Source organism: Nestor notabilis, unplaced genomic scaffold, assembly GCF_000696875.1.
Source record: "Nestor notabilis isolate BGI_N333 unplaced genomic scaffold, ASM69687v1 scaffold12311, whole genome shotgun sequence".
Lineage (NCBI taxonomy): Eukaryota > Metazoa > Chordata > Aves > Psittaciformes > Psittacidae > Nestor > Nestor notabilis.
In genome coordinates this window covers 1-23,555 of record NW_009916192.1, presented here as the reverse complement: position 1 = coordinate 23,555, position 23,555 = coordinate 1, and the positions used below count along the sequence as shown (strand labels likewise).

Below are 23,555 nucleotides of genomic sequence, written 5' to 3'. Positions count from 1 at the left end.
TCCTGCTGTATCTATGGGATATGCTTTTAGCTATTTTTGAAGAAACACTATTATTGCTCATGTATTTATGCATTTGTAGTCAATTAAAACATTTCAGATCACAAGCCACTTATAAACTAAAATATCTGACCTTTCTATCAGCAGATTTTATTTTCTTTTCTATATTAGGACTGCTGCCACAGCACATTCAAATTATTTGCTACTGTTCCGCATCCTCTGTTCTATTTTCTATTGTATTAAACACTCTTGAGGTACTTTCCTCTAAGTGGGTCTTAAAACCAACATAGATCTGTTCTGTGAGTCAAGCACCACCAGATCCTTCCTTTCCCTTCATTGAGGGACATCTCACGTTGCAATTTGTAGAATTTCCAATAGGGCCTGTCCTAATCAATACAAGAAAGGTTAAAAGCTTTTAAAGATGAAGCAGATAATTGGAAAAGCAAGAACAGAGAGCAAAGATCAAGGCACCTGTAACATTTGCTTCACAGAACTGAACGGAGTAGCTGAAGCTAGTTCTTCTTGAGCAGGATGAGAAATAGCAGTAGAAATAAATACTCTCCAACTACAGAAAAAACAAACATTTCAATAAGCTGAACTGAAGTAACATTGACAAACATCACATTTAAAAGTCTCCCTCACATGTCTAACTCATCAAAAGCCGCACGGGCTAATGTAACAGACAAGAATTGATTCTGAAGTTGGCAGATTGCCTGATGAAGGAATAAACCAAAAAGCCCTCTAGGAAAGAGAAAGGGTCTAATTCAATGCGCTTTCAAAAGGCTTTGGCAGAATGATCCTGAATATGAATGCTGGGTCATTTTGACTGATGGAGAAAAAAATTGTGTCAGCCTCCAAAATGAACCACAGCAGAAAGATCAATCTCAAGAAAGCCACACATATGAGTTTATACACTCTCGGGTAGAAATAAGGCTTGGAATGAAGAGGTGGTGCTTGAGAAGCATTTGAATAGCTGGAAACCTGACCAGACTTCCAAGTGAGAGCAAAAGGATACAGGAATCAACCTAAAGCTCTAGAAGTCAGCTCATAAAGTCAATTAGCAAATGGAAACCAAAATACTGATACTACCATAGCCAGGTTTAGTACGTGCTTATTTTTCTAAGCACTAAACTCACCCTGTATAATGCAAAAGGCACTGACAAGCCTGAGTAATGAATCCCTGTGGAACACAGTACAGTTACTCACAGAAGCGGAAACTAAGATACATTACAACATTATTTTCTGATCAGCGATAGCTGCAACAGCAGTGTTCTCCCATTCAGTCCCTCCATATGTTTGTGCACTGAATTTCTGACCCTCTTAAACAACCCCTGTCACACAATCATAACCTTCGAGTATGTAGAGTGAGGTAAACACAGTAATCAATGGCAAGAATGACTTTATCATCATCAAAATCTAGGATAATCATACACTCGAGACATCTTTGCAAAGTGTATTTTCATATTTCCATTAAACAGGACACAAACATCAGGGGAGGTTATGAAATTGAATAAAAACAGTCTCTGGAAACTAAATGGACTGCAGCTGCACAGGTTATTTCCTGACTTTTTTCCCCTTCTTCCAGGAAAGAACCCTAACCCTAACCTTCTTTAAGGAAGCACAAAATTGCTTCTCAGTATTATGAAATGAAGAAAAGCATTTGGATTTGGAAAATGTCTTTGAAACATACAAAGAGAAACACTGAAAGGCTTGTTTAAGTAAAGACCCACATCCCTCTTGCAGTTTAGCAGACAAGGTTAGACCCACTGGTCACTAGCACAGCAGGAGACATCTAAGGAAGCTGCTAGTGTCAATAGTGTAAATTACTGTAAATTACATTTCGGGAGGAAAGTACTTAAGTAAAATGTTCAGAAATTAATGAATGTTTTCATTTAATATACATCACATTATCCTCCCAGAAACTATTAATTTTGTCCTAAACCAGAGAAAGAGATCATTTAAAGTGAGCTAGATGTGCAGTCAACACAGTAGAAAAAAGGAACCATCTTGTTTTGTGCAAGAAAAGAGTAAGATCTTCTTTTGTGAAGCAAGTTCTACAAAACCTTGACTGGCATTTCTTCCTAACTACATAACACTTCGAGATAAAGAGTCAAACTGACATACATTAATATTTACAGGGTGCTCTCTGTTCAGAGTGACATTCGCCAGCGTTTGGCTGCTGATCTTGCAAAACTTTGAGAGAGACCACATTGGGGTTCTTCCTGCTCAGAGAATGAGTTAATCACACTTGACATTCGCTGGAGCCACGGACTCCAGAGAAGAGAATTGTACCTGACATATTTTTAAAAGAAGGAAAAAATAATCAGAACATCACAAATTTCAAGGCAGACTTCAAATACAGAAGTGATATGTACAGCGAATAGCACCCAAGGAAAGATAAACTAGCAATGAAACGGAATACCGTAACAGGTAATAACCCAAAAGCACTCAGTTTTGTGGACCCAATGACTTGATTGGTTTTGTAATAGCCATAGATTAAATTACATTTCATTTCCAAAGTGTTTCAATTCTTTCTTCTGTCAATGGCTATTTCAGTGCTGAATAAAAGTCATTATATCACTTAAAGGCTGCTGCTGCTTCTTCATCTCTAGCAAGTAAAAAGCAGATTTTATTCCATGAGCAACTCATATTTCTAATGACAAGCATGTCATAATACTGTGCTTTCTTTGTCAAAAGAATAAAATGCTTACTTTCTGTCTTGAAATATGTAAGAAACTAGGCATGTGAATGCAAGAGATCACACTGGGACACACAATAAACAACAGCAACACAAATACAAAGAAGTCTCTTATAATGCTAATTAATCCAGCAATAAACAAACTCGGGCACAAACATTCCTTACAGGAAAGCAGGTCATTAGCATTGATGAGATGATATAAATGATCTTCCTAAGACATTTAGAGCAGACCCGCTCCAAATGATACTCACGCCTTGCAATTATACCACCAGTCAAACACTTTACATCTACCATCCAGTGGAGAATGCACAGGATTTGCATCCAAGTCTGAGATTCCTTTTTGCTTCTCAAATCTAATGGAATTTTAAAAAGAATTAATTGCTAATAATTAAACACCAGAACTAAAACCTTTTACTACTATAAAGAGTCAAAATCAGGCACAAAACCCAGAAGTTTGCAAAGCCTTTTAAAATGGATTTTCTGTTGGAGGTGCAACATCAACAATGATTTGCATCAGTGATTATCTTAATTAAATTGCTGTTTACATAAGTAACCTTGATTTACTTTAAACGTTGTTCGGTGTCATTAGACCACTCATTTAATTTCCTTTAGCTGAAGCCTCCTCCCACCTTCAGCAGGCTGTGAGTAGCACTCTGCTACAAGAAGTAAATCCAGAGCAAATTTAATCCTATACAAGCTTAAGTAAAGACCCACATTTCTCTCGCAGTTTAGCAGACAAGGTTAGACCCACTGGTCATTAGCACAGCTGGAGACATCTCCTAAAGAAGCTGCTACTTTAACGTAAGTTACATTTCAGGAGGAAAGTAGTTACTTGGAAGCTTTATACAAGTTTCTCTGTAGAAACATCACCCAGCACAGTTCAGCCCCTTAGCCTGTACTAGATGTGACAAGGATTTCACTCCTCAAGCTGGGTGTAGCCAAACTTTCTGACCACGCTGAATACATACTGTGAAGGAACACGTGCCACCCCTGCTATACATGATGCTTTGAATATGTTAAGTAGAAAGAAAATACATTTCCTGACTCCCTTTTTCAACATTAGATTTCTCACTGAAGGAGGAAAGCTCCCCCCTGATGCTGCAGTGACCAGCTGGCTCATCTGGTGCTGAAAGTCTTCACTAGATCACAAATTTGAACCAAAAGAGCTGAAAAAAAAAAATCTAAGATGGAAAAAATACCACAATAATTCTGAAGTGAGCAGTGGCAGATGTTCAGAACAGAAATCAAGATCACTGGCCATCACTCCCCCTGAATTCACCACATAGTAAAGCTAGAATAAAGTAAGGTTTGCTTGATAATATTTACAGATTTACAGAGTTTAACATTCCATCTTTCCAAGAAACAGCTCAGCCACAAATGACTGTTTGTTCCAGCATGTCATCAGCCTGGATGACTGCAATGATCTGCTCGAGGCTTCAAATCCATGAGAACAGCACTGCCACACAAAGAGAAGCAAAGAGTAGGTATCTTCCATATCATTTATTGGTTTTATTTCTTAATTATGAGCGAAACTTGAGTTCCAAATTAAGGATGCCTGAGGATAATGGGACTAGTCTAGAAACCAAAGCTATGGATATAAAGGGCTCTACATTTCTTTTTAAAACCATCATTCTTCAGCTGAACTTTTTTTTCCTTTATTAAAGAAGAGCAAAACAGTCAAACAAAACACCCACCATGTAGTTGATGAGCTGCCTCCTTTCATCCCAAAGGGCTACCCAGGCTCTGCTTGATCAGGCAGAGCCAGGCACCACTCACCCTCTGGGTTACAGAATGGCTTGAAAACAGCCTAACAAAGTAACCTGCGGGGCCGCTTCCAGATTTTCCTCTTGCAGGGGTCCAAGCTGTTGACAAACATCTTCACCCTGCAGAGCAGTGCATGGCTCCAAAGCTCTCTATTAATAGTTACTTGGAAACTCTGTCGTCAGACTTCGGCTAAAATCATGCCAATGTAAAGGCTTTGGAAGCAACAAGGACATTAATGCAGCAAAGCAGGACATCAATGTTTATCGGGATACCTACTGCCTTCAGGATCACTCCCAAAATGTGCCTAGGTCACTTTTTATCCTACTTTAATTCCTTACGTTCTTTGCATCACAGAATAAGACAAAACCCTCCCTCGTCTCTACAACAGAAGATACTTCCTCCACTTAAAATCAAGATCTTTGCATGAATTTAAAGCTTCTGTTTAAACATGTTACATGCACAAAGTATTAACCACATACACCTCTGTACTTAAACAGCCCGGGCAAATTCTTAAGACTAAAAAAAGGTCATTCATATGTGGAACAACCACTAAGCATATTTAAGTATGTTCATTTGACCATGTATCACTGCAGATTTTCAGCGACTACAGGAAATTACTAGTGGTTGAGGCATGTAGAGACTGGAACTGTGTTCTAAAACCCAAGAGTTATGTATGGCACAATAAACTGGTCTTATTTAACATGACTTTCTTTCAATATTACACGTCACGTGAAAGGAAGGAGGAAAAAATAATCAAAACTCCATAAAGATGAGGAAAACTTAAACTACCAAAATTTCTGAGCTATTTATCTTTCCTGATAATGAAGTACTTGAGGATGACTCCTGAAACTCACTTTCATTTAGATGCTTCATTTATTTTAATCTGGGAGATAATTAGAGGGAAATCAAATCCAACTCCACAGCAGAATGTTTACCTGAGATGCAGCTCAGACTTCGCAGTATTTCCCCTGTGTGTTCAAACCCAGTGTTATAGATATCATTAAAACTTTAGCTAGATTAATGTCCGTTACTTAATGAGCATCAAAACTGGAGTCTGCAATGTTTGCTGCTGGTTAGCTGTCAGAACAGGAATTCTTTCTGATTTCTTTGCTATCAATAGGCCAAACTTTGCTTTCCCTGCTGCCAGGCACAATTAGACTAGCAAACGGATTACAATGGGTAGGTGAACTACTGTCCAGAATTCTCTCTCTAGCCGATTATTTAGTTATTATCTTTGTCCTGCAGACAGAAGAATGATGCCATTTATCTGCAGTTACCTGTAGGAGTGTTTGGAGAGGGAATGTGGGAGCACATGTCAGCACTGGCTGAAATGCACCAAAACAGGTGAGAGGTGGGACACAAAGCGAAAGCACTGCAAAACCTTTGCTAGTGAAGGCAAAAGCAACTGGTGCTCAGCTCCTGTCTGATGTAAATCTCCATAGGTGATCAGAATGAGGTCCTTTGCATGAAGCTCACAGTAAGATAGTGTCTCTCCCAATTCCCAAGTTCCATGCACCATCCCCAGTTCAATAAATAGTACTTGGGAGCAAAAAGGGTAACTCTCAGCTGAACGGGTGGGCAGTAGTCACCCATGAGTTCCTGTATATCCACACAAAACACTGTCAGAAGACTGCCCTATGCAGCAAGAAACAGGATTGACTTATGGTAAGGACATGTAGATATTAATCAACAAGATGCTCTGTTAACCAGATTATCCTGGAAAAAAAAACCAACTGCACCACTGATGAATTCTTCTTGTGACCAGCCAATGGTTTATCTCAGCACCCACTAATCCTGTTACAAATTATTCAGGACTTGAAATGTATCAAAGAACCCTCCGTTGAATAAGCATTCCACACACACAAGTGTTCTCCAGGAATTTATGTGTAGTTATCATTTGCCTTTTTTCCCTATCTAATATTTAGCTAATGAATGCCTGACATAACTTTCAGCATAAAAAAAGACATGACTAGTTACATAATTACAGGTTAAAAATGATCTTTTTTCAGCTCCATGCACTGAAGTAATCTTAAGGGTGAAGGTTAAGTACAGGCCGCACACAGTATAGATTGCTTTGCAAGACATTCTGTATACTGACCACAGCAACCTCTCTGTGTGGCACTGCCTCTGAAAGAAGAGTTTGATCTTATAGTAATGTTACAATAATAGAGAATTTTTAAGTATTATCAGTCATGTCTTCTTCATGAAAATCTGTCCACAAAAGGACAGCAGGTTTATGCTTGAAATCATTACAGAACGTAACATATTTAAGGTTGCCACTGAGCTCCAAGAGAAGAACAAAATCAATATTTTAGTATGAAGGCAGGCCTATAAGCAAGAATTTCTAGGGGAAAAAAAGAAATCTCCCTTTCATATCTCCAAGGAACTGCTTAAACCAAGGTATTTCATCAGAAAAGACGACACTATTTCTCTCAGCCTGATCCCCACCACAAGCATTGCTGTGCGAGCTGCTCCAGGCAGTTCCTCTCATTTCTAGATCACAGATTTAACTATATTTATTATCACAGATCAAGGAAGCAATTTCTAAATACAATATTTATACTTTTCAGCTCCAATGGGGCAATTCATTCAGAGTAATTGGTGACTTTCAAACAAATTAACACACAAATTTACATCTCACAACTTCTGAATAAGAAAGAGGCCTCAAGTAAAAGTACAAGTCAATAAATCTGAGTTACTAAACTGGTTGCCCTAGTTCTGAATCAAAGGTAAGATATTCTAAGGGAACAGATAAAGCCTGATTTACTATCAGATTGTGGACTTTTTCAATTCCTTGAGCACTTGCATGGCTCCAATCATACCACTGCTCTAGGCAGCACATGAAGCGACCAGTGCCAAGATGTGAGAGTACCATTTGGTGGACTTGCTGCTCCTACACACAAAGTATAACAAACAAATTGTTTTCTTTCCTTGACCTTCCCTTGGCAGATCCACAAATCCAAGTGCTCTTTTTGTAGCATGCCACCAATTCATATTCTACAAGCTTTTTTGAAAGAGTTAACACTGTGGATGCAAAAGGAGTCACCCAGACAGTGGGAACTCATCATCCTGGATAAACTGAGATAACTGGGTAAAAATAGTTTACTTTTATAATTATTACAAGGTACTGATGCAAAAAAAACCCCAAATACAGTCATCACACTTACTGGATATCTTTTCTCTTTTTATTCTGAGGGTCCATCAGACGAAGAGTGTCCCTGATAACAGCTACTTTTACTTCTTCATCAACAGGGCTTGGGACATTTTCAAATACTCCAGGAGAAAGCTTTCAATTACAAAGGGATACAATTACTCAGCACAGAACTAAAGAACATTCATTCCATGTTTCCTCAAACTTCATGCATGTCATATATGTCTTAAACACACAATGATAGATGACAAAATACTTCTTAAAGGATACACAAATACCTTAACATTTTCAGTATGATATTACAACCATTTTTGGCAATTTTCTCTAGCAAATTGAAATATTAAAAAACAGATTCTTGCCAATGTTACCATTTATATTACTTATACAAACATGGAAAAAAATGATTAGCAATCCCCTAAACACAATTAAGCCAACTGCAGGGGATGATGAATAAATGTATTTATGACAAAGATGATGGAGAGCTTTCACAATTCCAATAAGTCATATTTCCAGTGTATAAGATTAGCAATGATTTCAAAGCAGAAAATTACAGAGAACCTTGGTGGTTTCATATTAGTAGACAGCTTTCATCTTTCAAACAAGGAAAAAAGACCAGAAAACCAAATCTAAACAGTTTCATTGCAATATCACTGTCATTTTGAGAGGTCTTACCTCTTGCTCATGTTCTATTCTCATGCTGGGGTTTGCATTTACTTCAAGTAACATGGGCTTCAAGTTTTTCATCAGGAGAATGTCAAACCCTAAAATCTGTGCATAAGCAATGTGTTACTTCAGTTCTACTCAGTCTTTTTCTAGAGAATGCAATGGTCATCCACATGTCAACATTCAGGAGGAAGAAACGTTTGAGGGACAAAAGAGAAACAACCAAGAAACATGCCAAATTGCTGAACAATTCCTGAAACCACTTGCTTTCAATACTAATGGCTACTTGCATGCTACCCCATCGCTAAATATTGCAACTGTCAACACGGAGTCTTAGCATCAGTGACAAGTGGGTCTTAAAACTGCAATCAACAGCATTAGGAAGCTGCAAAGCTCCATCGTTGTAATATCTAGAAGATGGAAACAGTGAACATTTCTATTAATGATTGATAGCCATTGAAAATTCTCTATATATGTATGTTTATGCCTAGTAGGAACATACGTCAAGAGATAGAGATTTGTAAGGTAAAGCTTGGGGGCGAGGAGAAGCTAATCTCTCAGCTCATGCAATGCTATTCAGCTTATGCACTACACCCAACCAGTGACCAGCAACATAGAAAAAGCTTTTAGAAAAGGAATTAAACATCCACAGAATTAATCCATGCATAGAAATAGCTGCATTCCTGGCAGAAATTCCAACCTACCTGGAAGCAAGTTGGCCCAGGTTTTCCCGCTGGTATGTCAGACTGATAGTAAACTTTCAGTTCTGGTGTCAGTGCAATAATTGTCTTAATCACCAGTGAAATTATATCTGACCACAGCTTTTTGACATCAGCTCCTCTGGAAGACAGTCTGCACAGAATGCTGGAAAAAGTCCTCTTGCTGCCAGTGTTTACACTGTCAGAATGGATGAAATTCCCGCTATGGATATTTAGTGAGTAGTTGGTTAAGTGCATAAAAACCTGGTGCAAATTTTTTAGAGTGGGTTCTTGGTAGGGCTCTGTACAGAATCTAGAAAGTCCATCTTTGGCTATATAAATCTCTAAGGGCTCTAAAGACTTCAGTAAGACATAAAGACGAATATCAAACTTCAGTTTGTCAACAAGCAGTGGTTTGCAGATGTACTCCTGGACCACAGCTGGCCGGCTCTGGATGCTCCCTGTCTGCCTGATGTCACTTGGGTCTTTAATGAGGTAGATTCCATCCCCCTGGCACCCTCCATCAGGTTTTACAATAAAAGTAGGCTTCCAGGATGGGTCGCTGTCTTTCATCATACGAACCTAGAGGGAAAAGGATTATACTGAAAGACATTAACTGAGGAGGGAGAAAAGGGCTGATAACTATATAGCCAATGAATTGCATTCATAAACAAAAATAACACCATCACATCACTACAGCAGTAAACACTGTAGAAAAAAAAAAGGGAGAGGATAAACAGTGCTGACAAGCACAAAGACAAACCAAAAGTCATGAGTAGGGAATTACTAGTACAGATAAAAGGTCATTTTATTTAACAAACCATTGTATAAATTATATCAGGAACTTCTTTTTACTGTTATGTACCAATTCACAGAATGAAATGCTGCATATCTCACAAGATTTATTTTATTAGTCACTAATGTATATGAAGCTGCAAAGTTAAATTTTCCTGCTGCATTTTGAACATCTACTGACAGTCATTAAGCTAAGGAAAGGCACCTTATTTATTGAGGCATGAATGCAGACCAACAGTACCAGAAGCAGGAAAGATAAAGTAAAAATTTGGCACTGGTAACACCTTTTCCCACCACTGAATATTTTTCACAATCAGACAGCCAGTGATAGTAAAATGAGGGAATATTGAGCCATGGGCAGATATTGAGCAAATAACACCTACTTCCCCAAATAAAGCATAAAGTTTATGCCTCAGTTGCTACCTACCACCATTCCCCAAACTGAAGGGCTTTCTAAATTATACCAGAATACCCCTCAGGCCTGACATGCAATTACTACCTTTCTATCCAATGCAAGATAAAGAAAATTCTATCATTATTTCAACAATTCTTCCCAGCGGCTTTGATCTGTATTAGGAAGATCTGTTCATAGCACAAGACGACTTGAACGCTTTCTTTAGGTGTACCTTGTGTGGAATCAGGAAAGGGAGGAAAGTTGGTGGAGAATTTGACTGTGTATAGTATCAAATCAAGACCTTTGGATGGATCTACAAAGCACTCCGTGCCTGGCCTGTTGTTTCCTCAAGCTAGTGCACATGTCCAACCTGTGTTCAGACCTTCCCTGCTGTGCTGGTTCAGTGTGAAACAGTGTGCTCGAGTGTACAAGCTCACAGCCAACACTAGTATCTACACAGCATCATGTGGTTTAATATGCAAAAATGCTTAAAAAAGTCACTACAGAAAATACATTTCACTTCTTGCACAGAGAAATGCTTCCAGTTTGCAGATCTCTTTAAAAGTTATGCTAAATACTCCTTACTGCTAACAAGTGAAATTAATAGAATCATTCCAGATATGGGTTTTTTTTCCAGAAGAAACACATTAACAATTGAACTTATTACATATGGGTGATGGGAGATGCCTCACTAGAAAGGAAATAGCAGATAAGAAATTTTGACACCTACTAACACTCTGTGAGCATGTGTATAAAGGTCATCAAGACACACAAACAGCAAGAAAAAGGAGAAAAGAGGAAAAAAAGGAAGAAAAAGGTCAGCAAAACCAGTAGCTTTCAGGATCAGTTTCTTTCTATTGTTTGTGGTGCCTTGCCTGAAAGATCTCTGTTTGTTAAAGTCAACTTTAATACTTTGTAAGAATGTCGCTGGAGGACTGTATGACCTATTTCTGTGTTGTTTACAGCAGCATGGACCTCAATATTCGTCTATCCAATTCTCTTGGTGCATTGTAATATCCATGAGTACAGTATAAGCCATTATACCCATATCTCAAGGTTTTTTCCAAACTATGCCCTAGATTCTTGGGACATGTAAGGGAAAATGTTTGAATGGTTCACAAATGGAAATTATGATAAGAGTGATGGGGAAGTATCCGGGGTTTGTCAGAACCTAACTGCCCTACAGCGCTGAGAGGGAGCCCTAACAAAGAACGCAGCTACAGAAAACGCAGGCTAATACGTTTATCAGCTACTCATGGGATTTGGAAGAATAAAGCTCTTAAAATCTGTTCTTTTCAAAATGGAGGGATGTCACTGTAGAGATCACTCTTTTCTTGCATTCACATGTTTTATAGCACCAGACCTGCAGCTGCTATTCTCTCTATTCAGCCAGACACTGCTGAATGAAGGCGGTGATCTGGTTTTACACAAGCCTGAGGCTTGCCAGCAACAACTGAGATTGACTTCAAGAAGCCTGAGGATACCAGCTCACAAAGAAAAAACCCAATCAATTGCAACTATCAGCCCTGGCCCCACAGAATGAAAGAGAAGAAATTAACAAACAGGAGAAGGCTGAGCACCAGTCAGATCATGGTGATTTTCAGACAGCATCTTCTGCTGCACTACATCAGACTGCAGGCGCACATGAGAGCTCTGCTAGCCACAACATTCCCAAGGCCTGAAGGACTTCTGGCTCCATCCTATCCACTTACTTACTTCACTGAGAATCACGTTGCTAAAAGCCTTCCTACAGGATTAATTATTTAGACTAGGATTTTTGTCATGGACAAGTGTCACATTAATTCAGTGAAAGATCCTTCTTCAAAACAGGTCACTTCGAGGGATCAAACGCCACAGTGGAGGTCAGGCTACATAAACTGTACGTGGATAAATAGGCCCAAGGAGATCAGCAGACCTAGATGTGTAAAGAAGGATAGCAGGATTTATACCCATTAAAGAATAGTATTCCCCTGACATGACATTACTCTGCATAACACAAGGAGCTTCTCTGGTTCACCGTTGTTAAGTAAGCATCCCAGAAAGATACGTGCTTAATCTTAAACCTCCATGACTAAACATACCCTACGATGACTCTAGGTGTATGCATGAAGTGCCAATCATGGCCTAGGAGGGCAGAAAGTAATAAAGAAGCTCTATGAAATCAGCCAGGGCAATCTGCCTCCCATTCCCATGTCTGCTGTTCATGCCTCAGGCTACTTCAGCTCTGCTACAGCAGCACCTTTTCAAAAAAGATCACGCTTTCTGGGAGCTATTGGTCCAGATGGAACAGCAACCTGCTTTTGAAGTACTGCAGCTTGACAATCACTGGTCTCAAAGATCTCGACCTTAACTCTTTCCACTTAGCTGGAAAGGAAATAATTTTCTCCATCATTTTCTAGTCCATGTTAAGTCCAAAACTTACACATGGCAGATGAAGATAGAACAGTGGGGAAATGAATAATAGTAATCTAGAGTCAGTTTGGTTTTCAGCAGACTGTCTTGAAGAAAGCAGATGGTTTCTTCATCTTCAAGGAAGTTTCTGACAGTCATCTTCAAATTCTCCACAATCCCCTCAACTATATTCTTGCAAATTCTCATTATGAGGAAGCTTGTCTAGATATAGAGAATTCAGTCATGTAAGAAAATTAGTTCATACAAAATGAGGTATTTCTGTGTATTTAGCTTGACAGAAGGAAATTATCTTTAACAGCATGTTAAGAGTTTACAGTCAACAGCAAGAGGGGAGTATGATATCTGATCCAGTTGCAGGTTTGTCTTTGATGAGGAAACACAGGCTGAACGCATACAGTGTTCTGGAAAACACACATAGAAAGGGTGATAAGAATTGACAGCACAAAGACTAGAATATTCATGGCTATGCCTAAGAGGCATCCGTAAGCTGAAAACCTGATTAAAACCACCAAAAATGGTGCTGGAAATTAGACTGTCCAAATTAGATTCTTATTAAAAATTAATCATATTAGGGCTATTCATCATCCTCACAGACAACACGAAGAAGGCAGTATGAGAGCAGTAAAGGTCCTGGTTTGAATCCCAAACTAGTTACTTTTCAGAAATTGGAATTTCCTACTAGAATTAAGTTTTTAGCACACAGATTCCAACAGATTCACCCCTGGCAGTGAAGGGGTGGTTACCACAGCACCTGAACAATTTACTTGTTTATGATTCAACTTCTGTTATGATGACATGTTAGTATAAAATTGATTAGAAGATAAAAAAATAGGTGAATAATGAAACCAGCTAAATATATATTTACTTTGTAAAATGAACTTTTAAGCCCTTGTTAAAAATACCCATCACCATTTCATTCCAATACAAATGACACGAAGGGAACTATCATCTTGTTGGTATTTCCCAATAGGAAGCTCATCCACAACAAACTCAACAGTACAGCTTCCTCATCAATTACTGGCTTTTAAAGTATAGAAGATTAATATAAGATTAGCTATAGTGTTTTCTACCTGGATTGGGGGGAAAGTGGGAAAAGCCAACAGCATTTGATTTAGTTATTGACACAAATGTATGCTAAAAGTTCACGATCACATCTACAGAAGTGAGACACAGTAAGAATATTTGAGAGAGAAGTTGTCTTGTTGCAGTGCTTCAGGAGGAGGCAGTGAAATTTAAGTTCTCAAGAGTAGTCATTTCTTCTACAGGCAAAGTCTCCAGATGCTCATGTCTCAGTCCAGCCCTTTGTGACAAAATCCTATACTACAAACAGCACCAAACCACCTTTCGTGTCTAAGCTACACCTACACTGACACAGAATTTGTTATTTTCACTAATTAACTATGCCCCAAAGGACTTGATTACTAGTAATAGTGAAGGTACAGCAACACGAGTTTCAGCATGACACATCTAGACTATATACACAGTAGCTGCAGCCCATGATAATACAGCTTTTACTTCCAGATGTACCAGAGATGCCTAAATCATCTTGTGCTCAGGGAAATGTGCACATTGCATTCACCCACTCCAGTGTGTGCCAGTTCCTATGGGGCTATGTCTAACATGCAGGCACTGCCAACGCTGTATGGTACTTGTCTGTGAATAAGCTGAAAACTCAGTCTCCAAGAGCTGATGTTTTCACCAACATTAAGGTCCCTTGGTTGTAAAGCAAACAAACCTACACACGAACAAGTAAACAACAGAACAGACTGGAGAGCTCCTACTGAGAGCTCAGGAAACAAGTGAAAAGCGTTCCGAACCGTTTCTGGTTCACAGTGATCTGGAATTTTTTGGTGTGTTGTTTTTCTTGTTTTGGAGGGGTTACATTACAAACTTGCGTTAAGTAGAACAAACTCTTACAACATAAAATATGTTTGATAACAAGAACTATGCTTTTCTCAAACACAGATGGAAGAACATATGCAAAGGAAACTCCTAGGAGTGTGTTACTGGACATCTGTTATTCTTGGAACAAAAAACGAGTCATTTTTCACTTCAGCAACCGTTCAACCAGAGAAAAGTATTTATTTGCAGTGCCACCTGCTGACAGCGTGCGGGTCTGTGCGTGGAACCTGAGCTACAGCCCAAACTGCTACCACTGCTCAGTTCATCAGCGCCTTGGAACAGAGACCAGGATGATTCCCAAGAGAACCATCACTGCAAGCCCCAGAGCACCATTCTGAAAGTTTATTTCCAAGTTATTTGCACTTATCTACCTGTCATTGCTAAATTGATTGGATAATTCACCCTCCTTTTACAATTGGTCCTACATCTAAGGCAGTAATGCTGAAGTACTGTTGGGATTTTGTTGCTTTTTACTGTTAGTGGCAGTGCCATGGCAGTGACGCAGCACACATGAAGGGGATGTATTAAAGGATGTTCATGGATTTAACTGGATTGTGGGTATGGTAATTACCTAAAAAGTAACACACAGTGTAGAAGTCTATTAAGGTCCATACCTTTTTCTCTTACTTTTCCAAGCAGAGGATACTGTGGAATACAAGAATGCACTGGGTGGGTCAGAAAGGGTTAAAACAAACACATATAATATTTTAAAATATATCTGGAAAAACAGAACCAAACATCAACACACAGCATCACTTCTTCTCAAAACAACTGAAAAATAACACAACTCTAGTCTGATGATTCAAACAATTTTTCAGGAAGGTGTGAGTGTATTTAACAAAGCACAGTACAAAATGATCTTTCGAAGGATTTGAACAGAACAGGCCTGAAGGACTAAAACGACTTCAGTGACAATGAACCTGGTGAAGCACCACCCTCCCACCCCCCCCACTGCATTGCAGCCTCCTCAGCCCTTTTAAACTCAGTAGAATATGCAGGGAAAGGGCTTATGATTCTACCATATTTACTACTTGGAGATCTCTTCTGGCATTGCAGAGAAGTGTAATTGTTTTTAAGTTTATTCCTGAACGTAACTAACAAAAGCAGTTCATCCAAACTATGTCTGATCTCTCACTGAAGATGTCATCCCCAGCACCTAAGTGGGACTTTAAACAACCTGGTAGGTATGGAAAAGTAAAGAATGACATGGTGACAACATGCAACAAGTTATACTGTTCTGAGAGGAAAAGCAATCTACCTCATCCACAAAGAGGGGAAGTTCTTCTGGCAGAATCCAAGATCGAGGATAGAAGTTATACTCAAGAGGAAAGAGATCTTGCATTGTTCGCACCGCCCGACTGAGGGTAACTTTTCGTACCATCTCTGTCATACCTGGGAAAAGAACAGACAGTGCCTAAAAGTCATGGAAAATCTGCACCTGAAGTCTCATTCTAAAAGTAAGCTGTTAAACCATTACTCATGCTATTGGTAAGGCACTCTAGTCATTGCTTTAATAAAGCTGAAAACCTTTTAAAACGTAAAATCTGACAAAATATTTGGACCATTCCCCTGCCACAGCTCATATTATAGGTATTACTGTATAATATCAGAAAAAAAATCAATTATCAAAAATACAGAACAGAATAATAGAGGGAAAGCTTTAGTCAAATTGAACCTACTGTCTTTGCCATAATCTAAAATGATGGCCCTAGCCTGCTATTGTTCCAGAAATAGGCAAAAAATGTCATTTAAATATAACCAACCACTCTGTGTTTTCTTTGCATTCATTTAAGTAACTACATCAGAAGGAACAAAATGCTGTGAGCAGCCCAACTTTGCTGTTTTCTTGTAGCCTTAAAACACTCCTGAGAATCAGGTCTACTTCTGAAGGACTGGGTTTAACTGTTGTGCAGATCACTTGCTCACCAGGTAGAAGCCAGAATACACAAAGGGTAACATTCATCTAACACAGATTTAAAACACCAGAAAACTACACCTTCTACTACTTGAGTATGAACATCTCACAACCAGGATAAAGTCAGGGTAAATAAGAGCATAAATTTCTGTATCTGAGGGTTCCTATTCACACAGCATACTAACAGCAGCAATAAATCTGAAGTAAAGGACTTAGGTAAGTCAATACCTAAGCTCTTAGCTCTTATTTAGAGAGATCTCAACAGGGATTAAACAAGAGGGAAAAATACATAAAAGAGCTTAAAAAAGGTGAAGAGTCTTCAATACTAAAAAATCCATTTGAGGAACTTAGCTTTGAGTGTCTCCCCAAGATAGGCCAGAGGACGAAACAAAACGGATTCTTTGCACTTCAACTCAAACCCAAGGATACAGTTATCAATGCTAGGCAATAATGACATACTTCACTTAAATTATAGCCCAACAATTATTTTTCCTAAATTCATACATATGAAGTATTCTTTTCATTAAAAACACCTTCTCTCCAAAACAAATTTCAGTTGAAAATTGTTAAAGACACCCATCCTGATATTCCTACCCCCTAAGCAGAAATCACCTACCAAAACCAGTAATACCTGAAAATACTATCAGCTGACTAGGCAGATAATTCCCCTTAAAAAACAGCAAGCACAGAAATGGTTAAAATAATCACATTTTTAAAGCATTTGTTTAAACTAGGAACAAAAGTAAGGTACCTGGAAACTTGTTGACTTGACCTGAGAATATATTATTGTCATGAAATGATACCCCATGCCAATAGATATCACACGGCAAGCGTCTGCCAAAAGGATACTGGAAAAGAGATAGGAGACAAGTTTTGAAGCAATCTGGCAATACCCATTCATTCCTTACTTTTCTAAACGCTCATATTAAACAGAAACCATTCTGGGTTTTGACTGTCTTTTGACTGTCAGAAGAAAATATACTCTGTATTTTGGTTGCAAAACTAAGAATATTTTGATCGGTTCAACACTCTCGAGTTCAAGATGTTAACAAGCCAGGAAAGGTTTCCAGAAACTAAAAACAAATGACTGAGAGGCATAATGTGTACGGAGAAACTCCGAGCTTGTTACCAACCACAATTAAGGCATGACTCATTTGTAATTTAAAATACTATTACAGGGAATAAAATTTCATTAAGCAGCACTTAATTCCGGCACATGAAGACACAGCAAGAGCGAGTGCTACAGCTGGGAAGTAAACACACTCTGATGGAGTTTTGGGTTGGGCTTTTTTCCCTCCTCAGTTTAAGGGGTGACGAGCAACCATCAAGGGGAAAAAAAAGCAGGAGAAGTCATGGAGAAATTGTCATTATTGGCAGTTAATAAATCAACTCCTGCTCTTATATTCAGTGCCAGAGCCCCATGACCTGCTCCTCCTCTGCAGGTTGGTCACCCACAACCCTTTCCCAAATAGTACCCATTCCCATGGTGGCCCTTCACCCGCAATCATGTGGCATCTCCATGTGCTCCCTCCCAGCATGAAGCACTTCTGCTCCCTGGTACTTCATTTCAGGGAATACCTATAGCTAGTAATATTGTTGTAACTTACTATTAAGTTGTAACTGCAAAGCACTTTCTGAGCAAGCTTATTTACATTGGTGTCCAATAAATTCAAAATAGGTATTCAAAGATATTTAAGTGAAATAACTATTGTTCAGTTATATATATTCAGTTATATATATATAAATTTATACAGTATTAATTCTTTTCTGGTACCAGTAGCCTATAATTAAAAGAAAAGCTTGCAGTTCAATTAATGGTTTGTTGAACATACATATTTCGACTATTAAGAACGAACATAATTATTTCAATAATATTCATTCCAGCTTCTTTTTCCATTCACACAAGATCTCACCATAAATTGGAAACTGGAGAGTTTCCTATCATCAAAAAGATCAACCTTTTTTAAAGCAGTCTGAAGAGCTCTGCAGCAGCGCTGCCAATTACCAATAGCAACCGTTTCTAAGAGTAGTAAAGTGGGTTTAAATTAAAAGACTACCAACAGTAAGAACAAAAAGCCCCACGAATTAGCAGTATCAACAGTTCACAGCAAAAAAGCCCTCAAGTTAAAATCCAAGCATTCGTAAACTATGTTACAGAGTTTTGTGTAAAAAAGGAACTCTTCTTTTCCATGCTTGTTCTCTTAGACACAGTCCCATTTATCAGTCAAAAAATACCCATTTTATCTTCAACTCCATGTGGCCACTGTTTTAACACCATATGGAATACACTCACAGGAAGCTCTTCTATTATTAGGCTGCATCCTTTTCAAATTAATATGCTCTATTTCTGACCACAGCATTTTTAAGACACTTTTGTATTACACATCGACCACCCTCATCACCCGGCAACTTCAGTACCATTTACTTATAGAAAGAATCACAGTACTTTGCAGAAACATCTTATTCTTTACTCCAAATGTCATTTTCTTGCTTTAAAACATTTCTTTAAGCACTGGATGTTTTTCTTTTCTTCAATATGACAGGGAAAAAAACCCCTCTCATAACGCTTTTGAGGGAATTACTTTATTTGCTACTTTAATTAAAATTTCAGCTTCCTCAGTAAATAGCCTTGAAAAATTTAATTTCAAATGCTAATTGAGCAATGCACCCTTTTTCTTTTTCCTTACTCATAGGGATGAGAAACCAAGTTTAACAGTGGATTCCTCACTTATTTCATTATTATTCAGCCTGCAAAATCTGGTTTTCTACAAGTGAAAATTAATTCTGTTAGGCTCCGAAAGACAATCAGTGGCCTCAACCTCTCTCTACAGGTATGTCCAGAATACAGATGCAGTGTTAGGCCTCAGAGCGCCCTTCCCACTAAAAGCGGAGCAATTTATTTATTTATTAAATGAAATTGAAATGAAAGGAAAGGAATTTGCATTTATATAACACCTTTCATCTATGGAGGATATCAAAGCACTTTACAAACACCACACAGAAATCATTTCACAACAGAGAAGAGCGAGCAGCTCTGGACTGGAAAATGGAAGCACTGCCCCCCCACATCAGCGTTTCAGATAGCACAGCAACTTCCCTGCTCTTGAGTAATCGAGATTACTTGGATTTATCCAACAACGGGATCAAATTCACCTCCTGAATGATCCGGGAACGTTTCTTTATCATCTGCACCACACTTTTACATAAGAAGAGTGTTGGGAAATGAACAAGCAAGTTCAATTATTTGGGTCCCTCTGGCAGCACCAGGCAGATAGAAATTAATCTGATTTTGGTAGAAAAGCCCTCCCACTACCTCCAAGCTCCTGGAGCAGGGGACTAGCTAAAAGGAAAGGTGGGCAATTAAAGCAGTCTGCTGTTAGTAACTTCCTAGTAACTTCCATCTCGTCTACCTTGTGGCAGCTGGAGTAGCCTCAGATCTGCACTAACCAATGCCAAAGCCAAGGTGCTCACAGCCACAGAGGGATGGAAGTCAGGAACGTGACTGGAGCCATCCTTGCCACCGTATGACTGCCCTGTGCAGAAAAATAGAGTGTGACCCTAGGATCAGTCACTGCAAACAACTTCCAGGCTGCAACCAATCAACCAACTCTTTGAACAATTTATTTAGAATCTTTTTTTTATTCAGATTTGGGGTATATTTGTCAGAACAAACAAGGAGCCACAAAGAGCTTTGTTTCCAAAGTTGTTTCCACAACTTTGACACAATTAATAATCCTTCATGGTCGAATTTTTCTGACAGGTCACTTCTACCTTTTGATTAGAAGCCAATCATTTCAGTTGTCTCACGGGTCACGTCAGCCTGTTCCTTCATGTTTAATGACAAGTTAAATGACTCATCTTCTGGTCAGCTTGTCCCAGCGTAAAATTTCAACCTATTTCTACGCCTCCATCCGGCTACTGAGCAGCGAGACAAATGAAACGCTTAATGCTGGGATATTTGATGCCCGAGACATCTGCTGCTTCCATTTCCCTGCTAATTGAAAGCTAGGTGAAGAAATAATTTATTAAGTGATGAATAAACTCAGGATGCAAGCTCAATTTGTGCCCATTATTTCATTTGGCATATCATGTTCATTTAGAGAATCTGACACACTGAATCAGACAGTCCAATCTAATGAGGGGAGTAATTGCTTCAGTGGCACGCACATTAGAGTCCTGCAATGCTTTTTAAAGGGTCCCCCCTGTGTGTTACCCCAGACAGGACTATCGTGGGTGATAATTTCATTTACTCGGAATCGCCACAGCTGGAAAAAAAGGAGCTTTTTTCTGTCTTTTGCTTCCAATAATGGTACTTCAATAGTTAAATTGCTCTGTTGGATGCTTTCATTCTTCCTCATCTACCAGTGCTATAGAATAAACTGTGCTCACCAATATTAGCCATGTTTTGAGTGTTCTTTTTTGTTTTATAATGGCATTTCCCATATGCCAGTTTACTAAAATGAACTACTACCATGTGGACAATTCTGTAATCACACAGTGCATTATGACTTACTTCTATGAATTACCAGGGAGCATATTGCAGTAATAGGCTATTACTGAAACAAAGCTCTTCTGGCAAGTCAGGGTAACTACAGCGAGGAGATTCCAGAACATACAACTTGAAACAAAAACCAAACCAAACCAAAAGGCTGTATGACTCTGTAATAATGCTATCCATTAGACAAAGTTATCAGCAAAAAGGAGAACACCTTAAACAGCCTGTGATAGCACCTCCTGCCCAACAAAACATCCAAGCCACCACATCCAGCAGCAAACATAGAGAAGAACAGGAACAAAACAAAAGCAGCAATGGGAAAAGAAATGTAAAAGAAGTGATGAGGGAGAAGAAGGATCAAATACTAAATCAAAGACAAAGATGCACTCACCTTGAAAAGTATTACACATGGGATGACAGTAGGATACCAGCCCCTGAAACACCAGTATTTAAAATATGTGCATTTCATTATTAGTTCTAAAGGGTTTTTTTGCATTATTTGTATGGATCCTACAAGAAACAACATCTGTGTTCCCTCTGCTGGGCCTGCTGCAACAGTGCAACGATTTCCAAGGCTCTTCAGCCATCAATGAGAGTTGTCTGAACAAGTATTTTAGTGCTGTTTTTCTAAATGTTTGAAAGGGACAGCTTTTAAAATTATACATAACTTGAAGAAAGGAGTTTTTCCTGGACTTTTCTCATCTCAGTGTTATTTTTCTTTTCAAATCTAGACAAGATCTTCCCTACTGATTCCCTGTGCCTACTGAACTCTGCAAGCTTTGAAGTCAATACTTTGTCTTGCTCCCATCCTAGAAGACTTCCACTTTTGTATTTCCCACAGTGTCAGCAGTACCAGTTAAGAGTCACAGCTGATAATTGGGTCTCCCCTTCAGGGTGGGGGGTGAGAGGGAAATAAAGAAAAAAGAGAGAAAATTGATTTGACACACATACATTGATATAAGAAAATACTTCCTTGACAAAAAGTAACATCACATTCACACTTATTAACCTATTTATAAGCCAAATACATTACAGTGACTTGTTCACAGCCAATGAATTATGGGCCACCTAGATGGTAGAGTCAAGCATCACAAAATTCCATATTAAATCTCTTCTGTATTCGAAGTGGCCATAAGAGGAAGCAACAGGCTAAATGAAAAATATTGAGTGAACTAATGAATGGAGGAGAAAGAATATTGAAGGAGGCAGTAAACAAAGAAAGATGAAGTAAAGGCAAAAGCAATTGCTGTTGGGGGATGCAGAGCAGGAAGGAAGATGCTGATTAACACAGTGCAGAAATTCAAGAGAGGAACAAGAGCATTGAAACAAGTTGATCCGTAGGACAGAATACCAAGTGCAAGTAGATATGCAAAACAGTAAAATCTCAGGGAACAGACAAGCCAAAATTAACCAGTAAGAATGGCTCATTACCAGTGTAATCTGCGAGGCTAACTTGTATCAGTAATTCAGAAACAGGCCCTGGAATGGCACCAGGAGCTCTGAACATAAAGCTTAACCATAAGAACAGAGAAATTAGGTGTGAAGTCCCCCTTGCTCTGTATGTCACCAGCTAAAACACAGAGCAAGGCTGCAGACAGGCACTCCACAGGGGCACTGAGGGGTAGGAGAGTAACAGGCTTTAATTTCACGCCTCTGAAGTTTCCTTATGACTTTGCTGCAAGAGCAGGAGTTGAGAACTGGAGCATTTGTGCAATGAGATTTTGAAATTCTCCCACTGGATTTAAATACTAAAAACGTTGAAATGGAATTTTATGCAGGCAGAGGATGAGAAAGCATTCCTCTTCCTGGCAAGGAGCATAAATGTCTTTGTGGTATTAGGTATTCAGGACATTATGAATAAACACAGCTAATATTCACTGCCACTCCACCCTCCTTCAACTTCTATGAAGTTATTAAGGAAAGAAAATCACCACCATTTAAGAACAAATTAGCATCTAGAGTAAGACAGATATTAGAAATCTCTTCAGGATTTAAATAAGGAGTTCCAAAGCATCATTTTTGTGCCAGCTCCCATATTGTCATGACTCTGGTTCAGCACAAGCAGGCAGACACTGAACTCCTCAAACAGAGCAAACATATGACTCAAGCTGTAGGGGGAGGTGGGGGGGAGGCCATACCTTCTCTACATGCACTGATTTAAAAGCATAAAGCCTGTCACGTGTGCTTTATTAGGTGGTTTAATATTCATTCATAGATAATGCTCTTTGACATGCCTTCCAGATAACCTGTGATGCAAAGGCTTTGCCACCAGATGAGACAGCTTATGCACCAGGTGACACCGGATAGATGTCTGCTGCCATGAGCCTTATTTCACACACCCATACCACGAGGGAAGGGTGCACGGGAAGATGCAAAGCGACACAACACACCAAACACTTCTCCACAGGAGCAGGTTTCGTTCTTGCCCTTTCCAGAGACCAGTTTAAGCTTTGAAGCATAATATCCGATTACCCCTGTTCTGGCTTGCATAACTGGCGATGGCAGCTTTGATCGTTAATCAAACCAGCCTCCTGACGTGACATCCAATTAGATATAACCCCAGGCTGGAGGTTACACCACTCGGGATGACTGCCGGCTACAGGAGCCCGCTCTGGCGAAGAGGCCGTGGAGGGCCGGCAGAGCACTGGGACGGGATGGAGCCGGGCCCACC

At 39.1% G+C, this 23,555-nt stretch overlaps 1 protein-coding gene across 1 annotated transcript in view; it reads right to left on the bottom strand.

The window, feature by feature from the left end:
• The window catches only part of TTLL11 (tubulin tyrosine ligase-like family, member 11), a gene marked incomplete at its 5' end in the record, with an annotated part of 40,827 nt that extends 23,590 nt beyond the window's left edge, over positions 1-17,237 (bottom strand). Inside the window, 5 exons of the mRNA XM_010024475.1 lie at positions 7,627-7,745; positions 8,283-8,378; positions 8,978-9,553; positions 15,733-15,866; positions 17,141-17,237. Coding sequence (XP_010022777.1) covers positions 7,627-7,745; positions 8,283-8,378; positions 8,978-9,553; positions 15,733-15,866; positions 17,141-17,237 — 1,022 coding nt within the window. The remainder of the gene's footprint in view (positions 1-7,626; positions 7,746-8,282; positions 8,379-8,977; positions 9,554-15,732; positions 15,867-17,140) is intronic.
• Between the last annotated feature and the right edge of the window lie 6,318 nt (positions 17,238-23,555).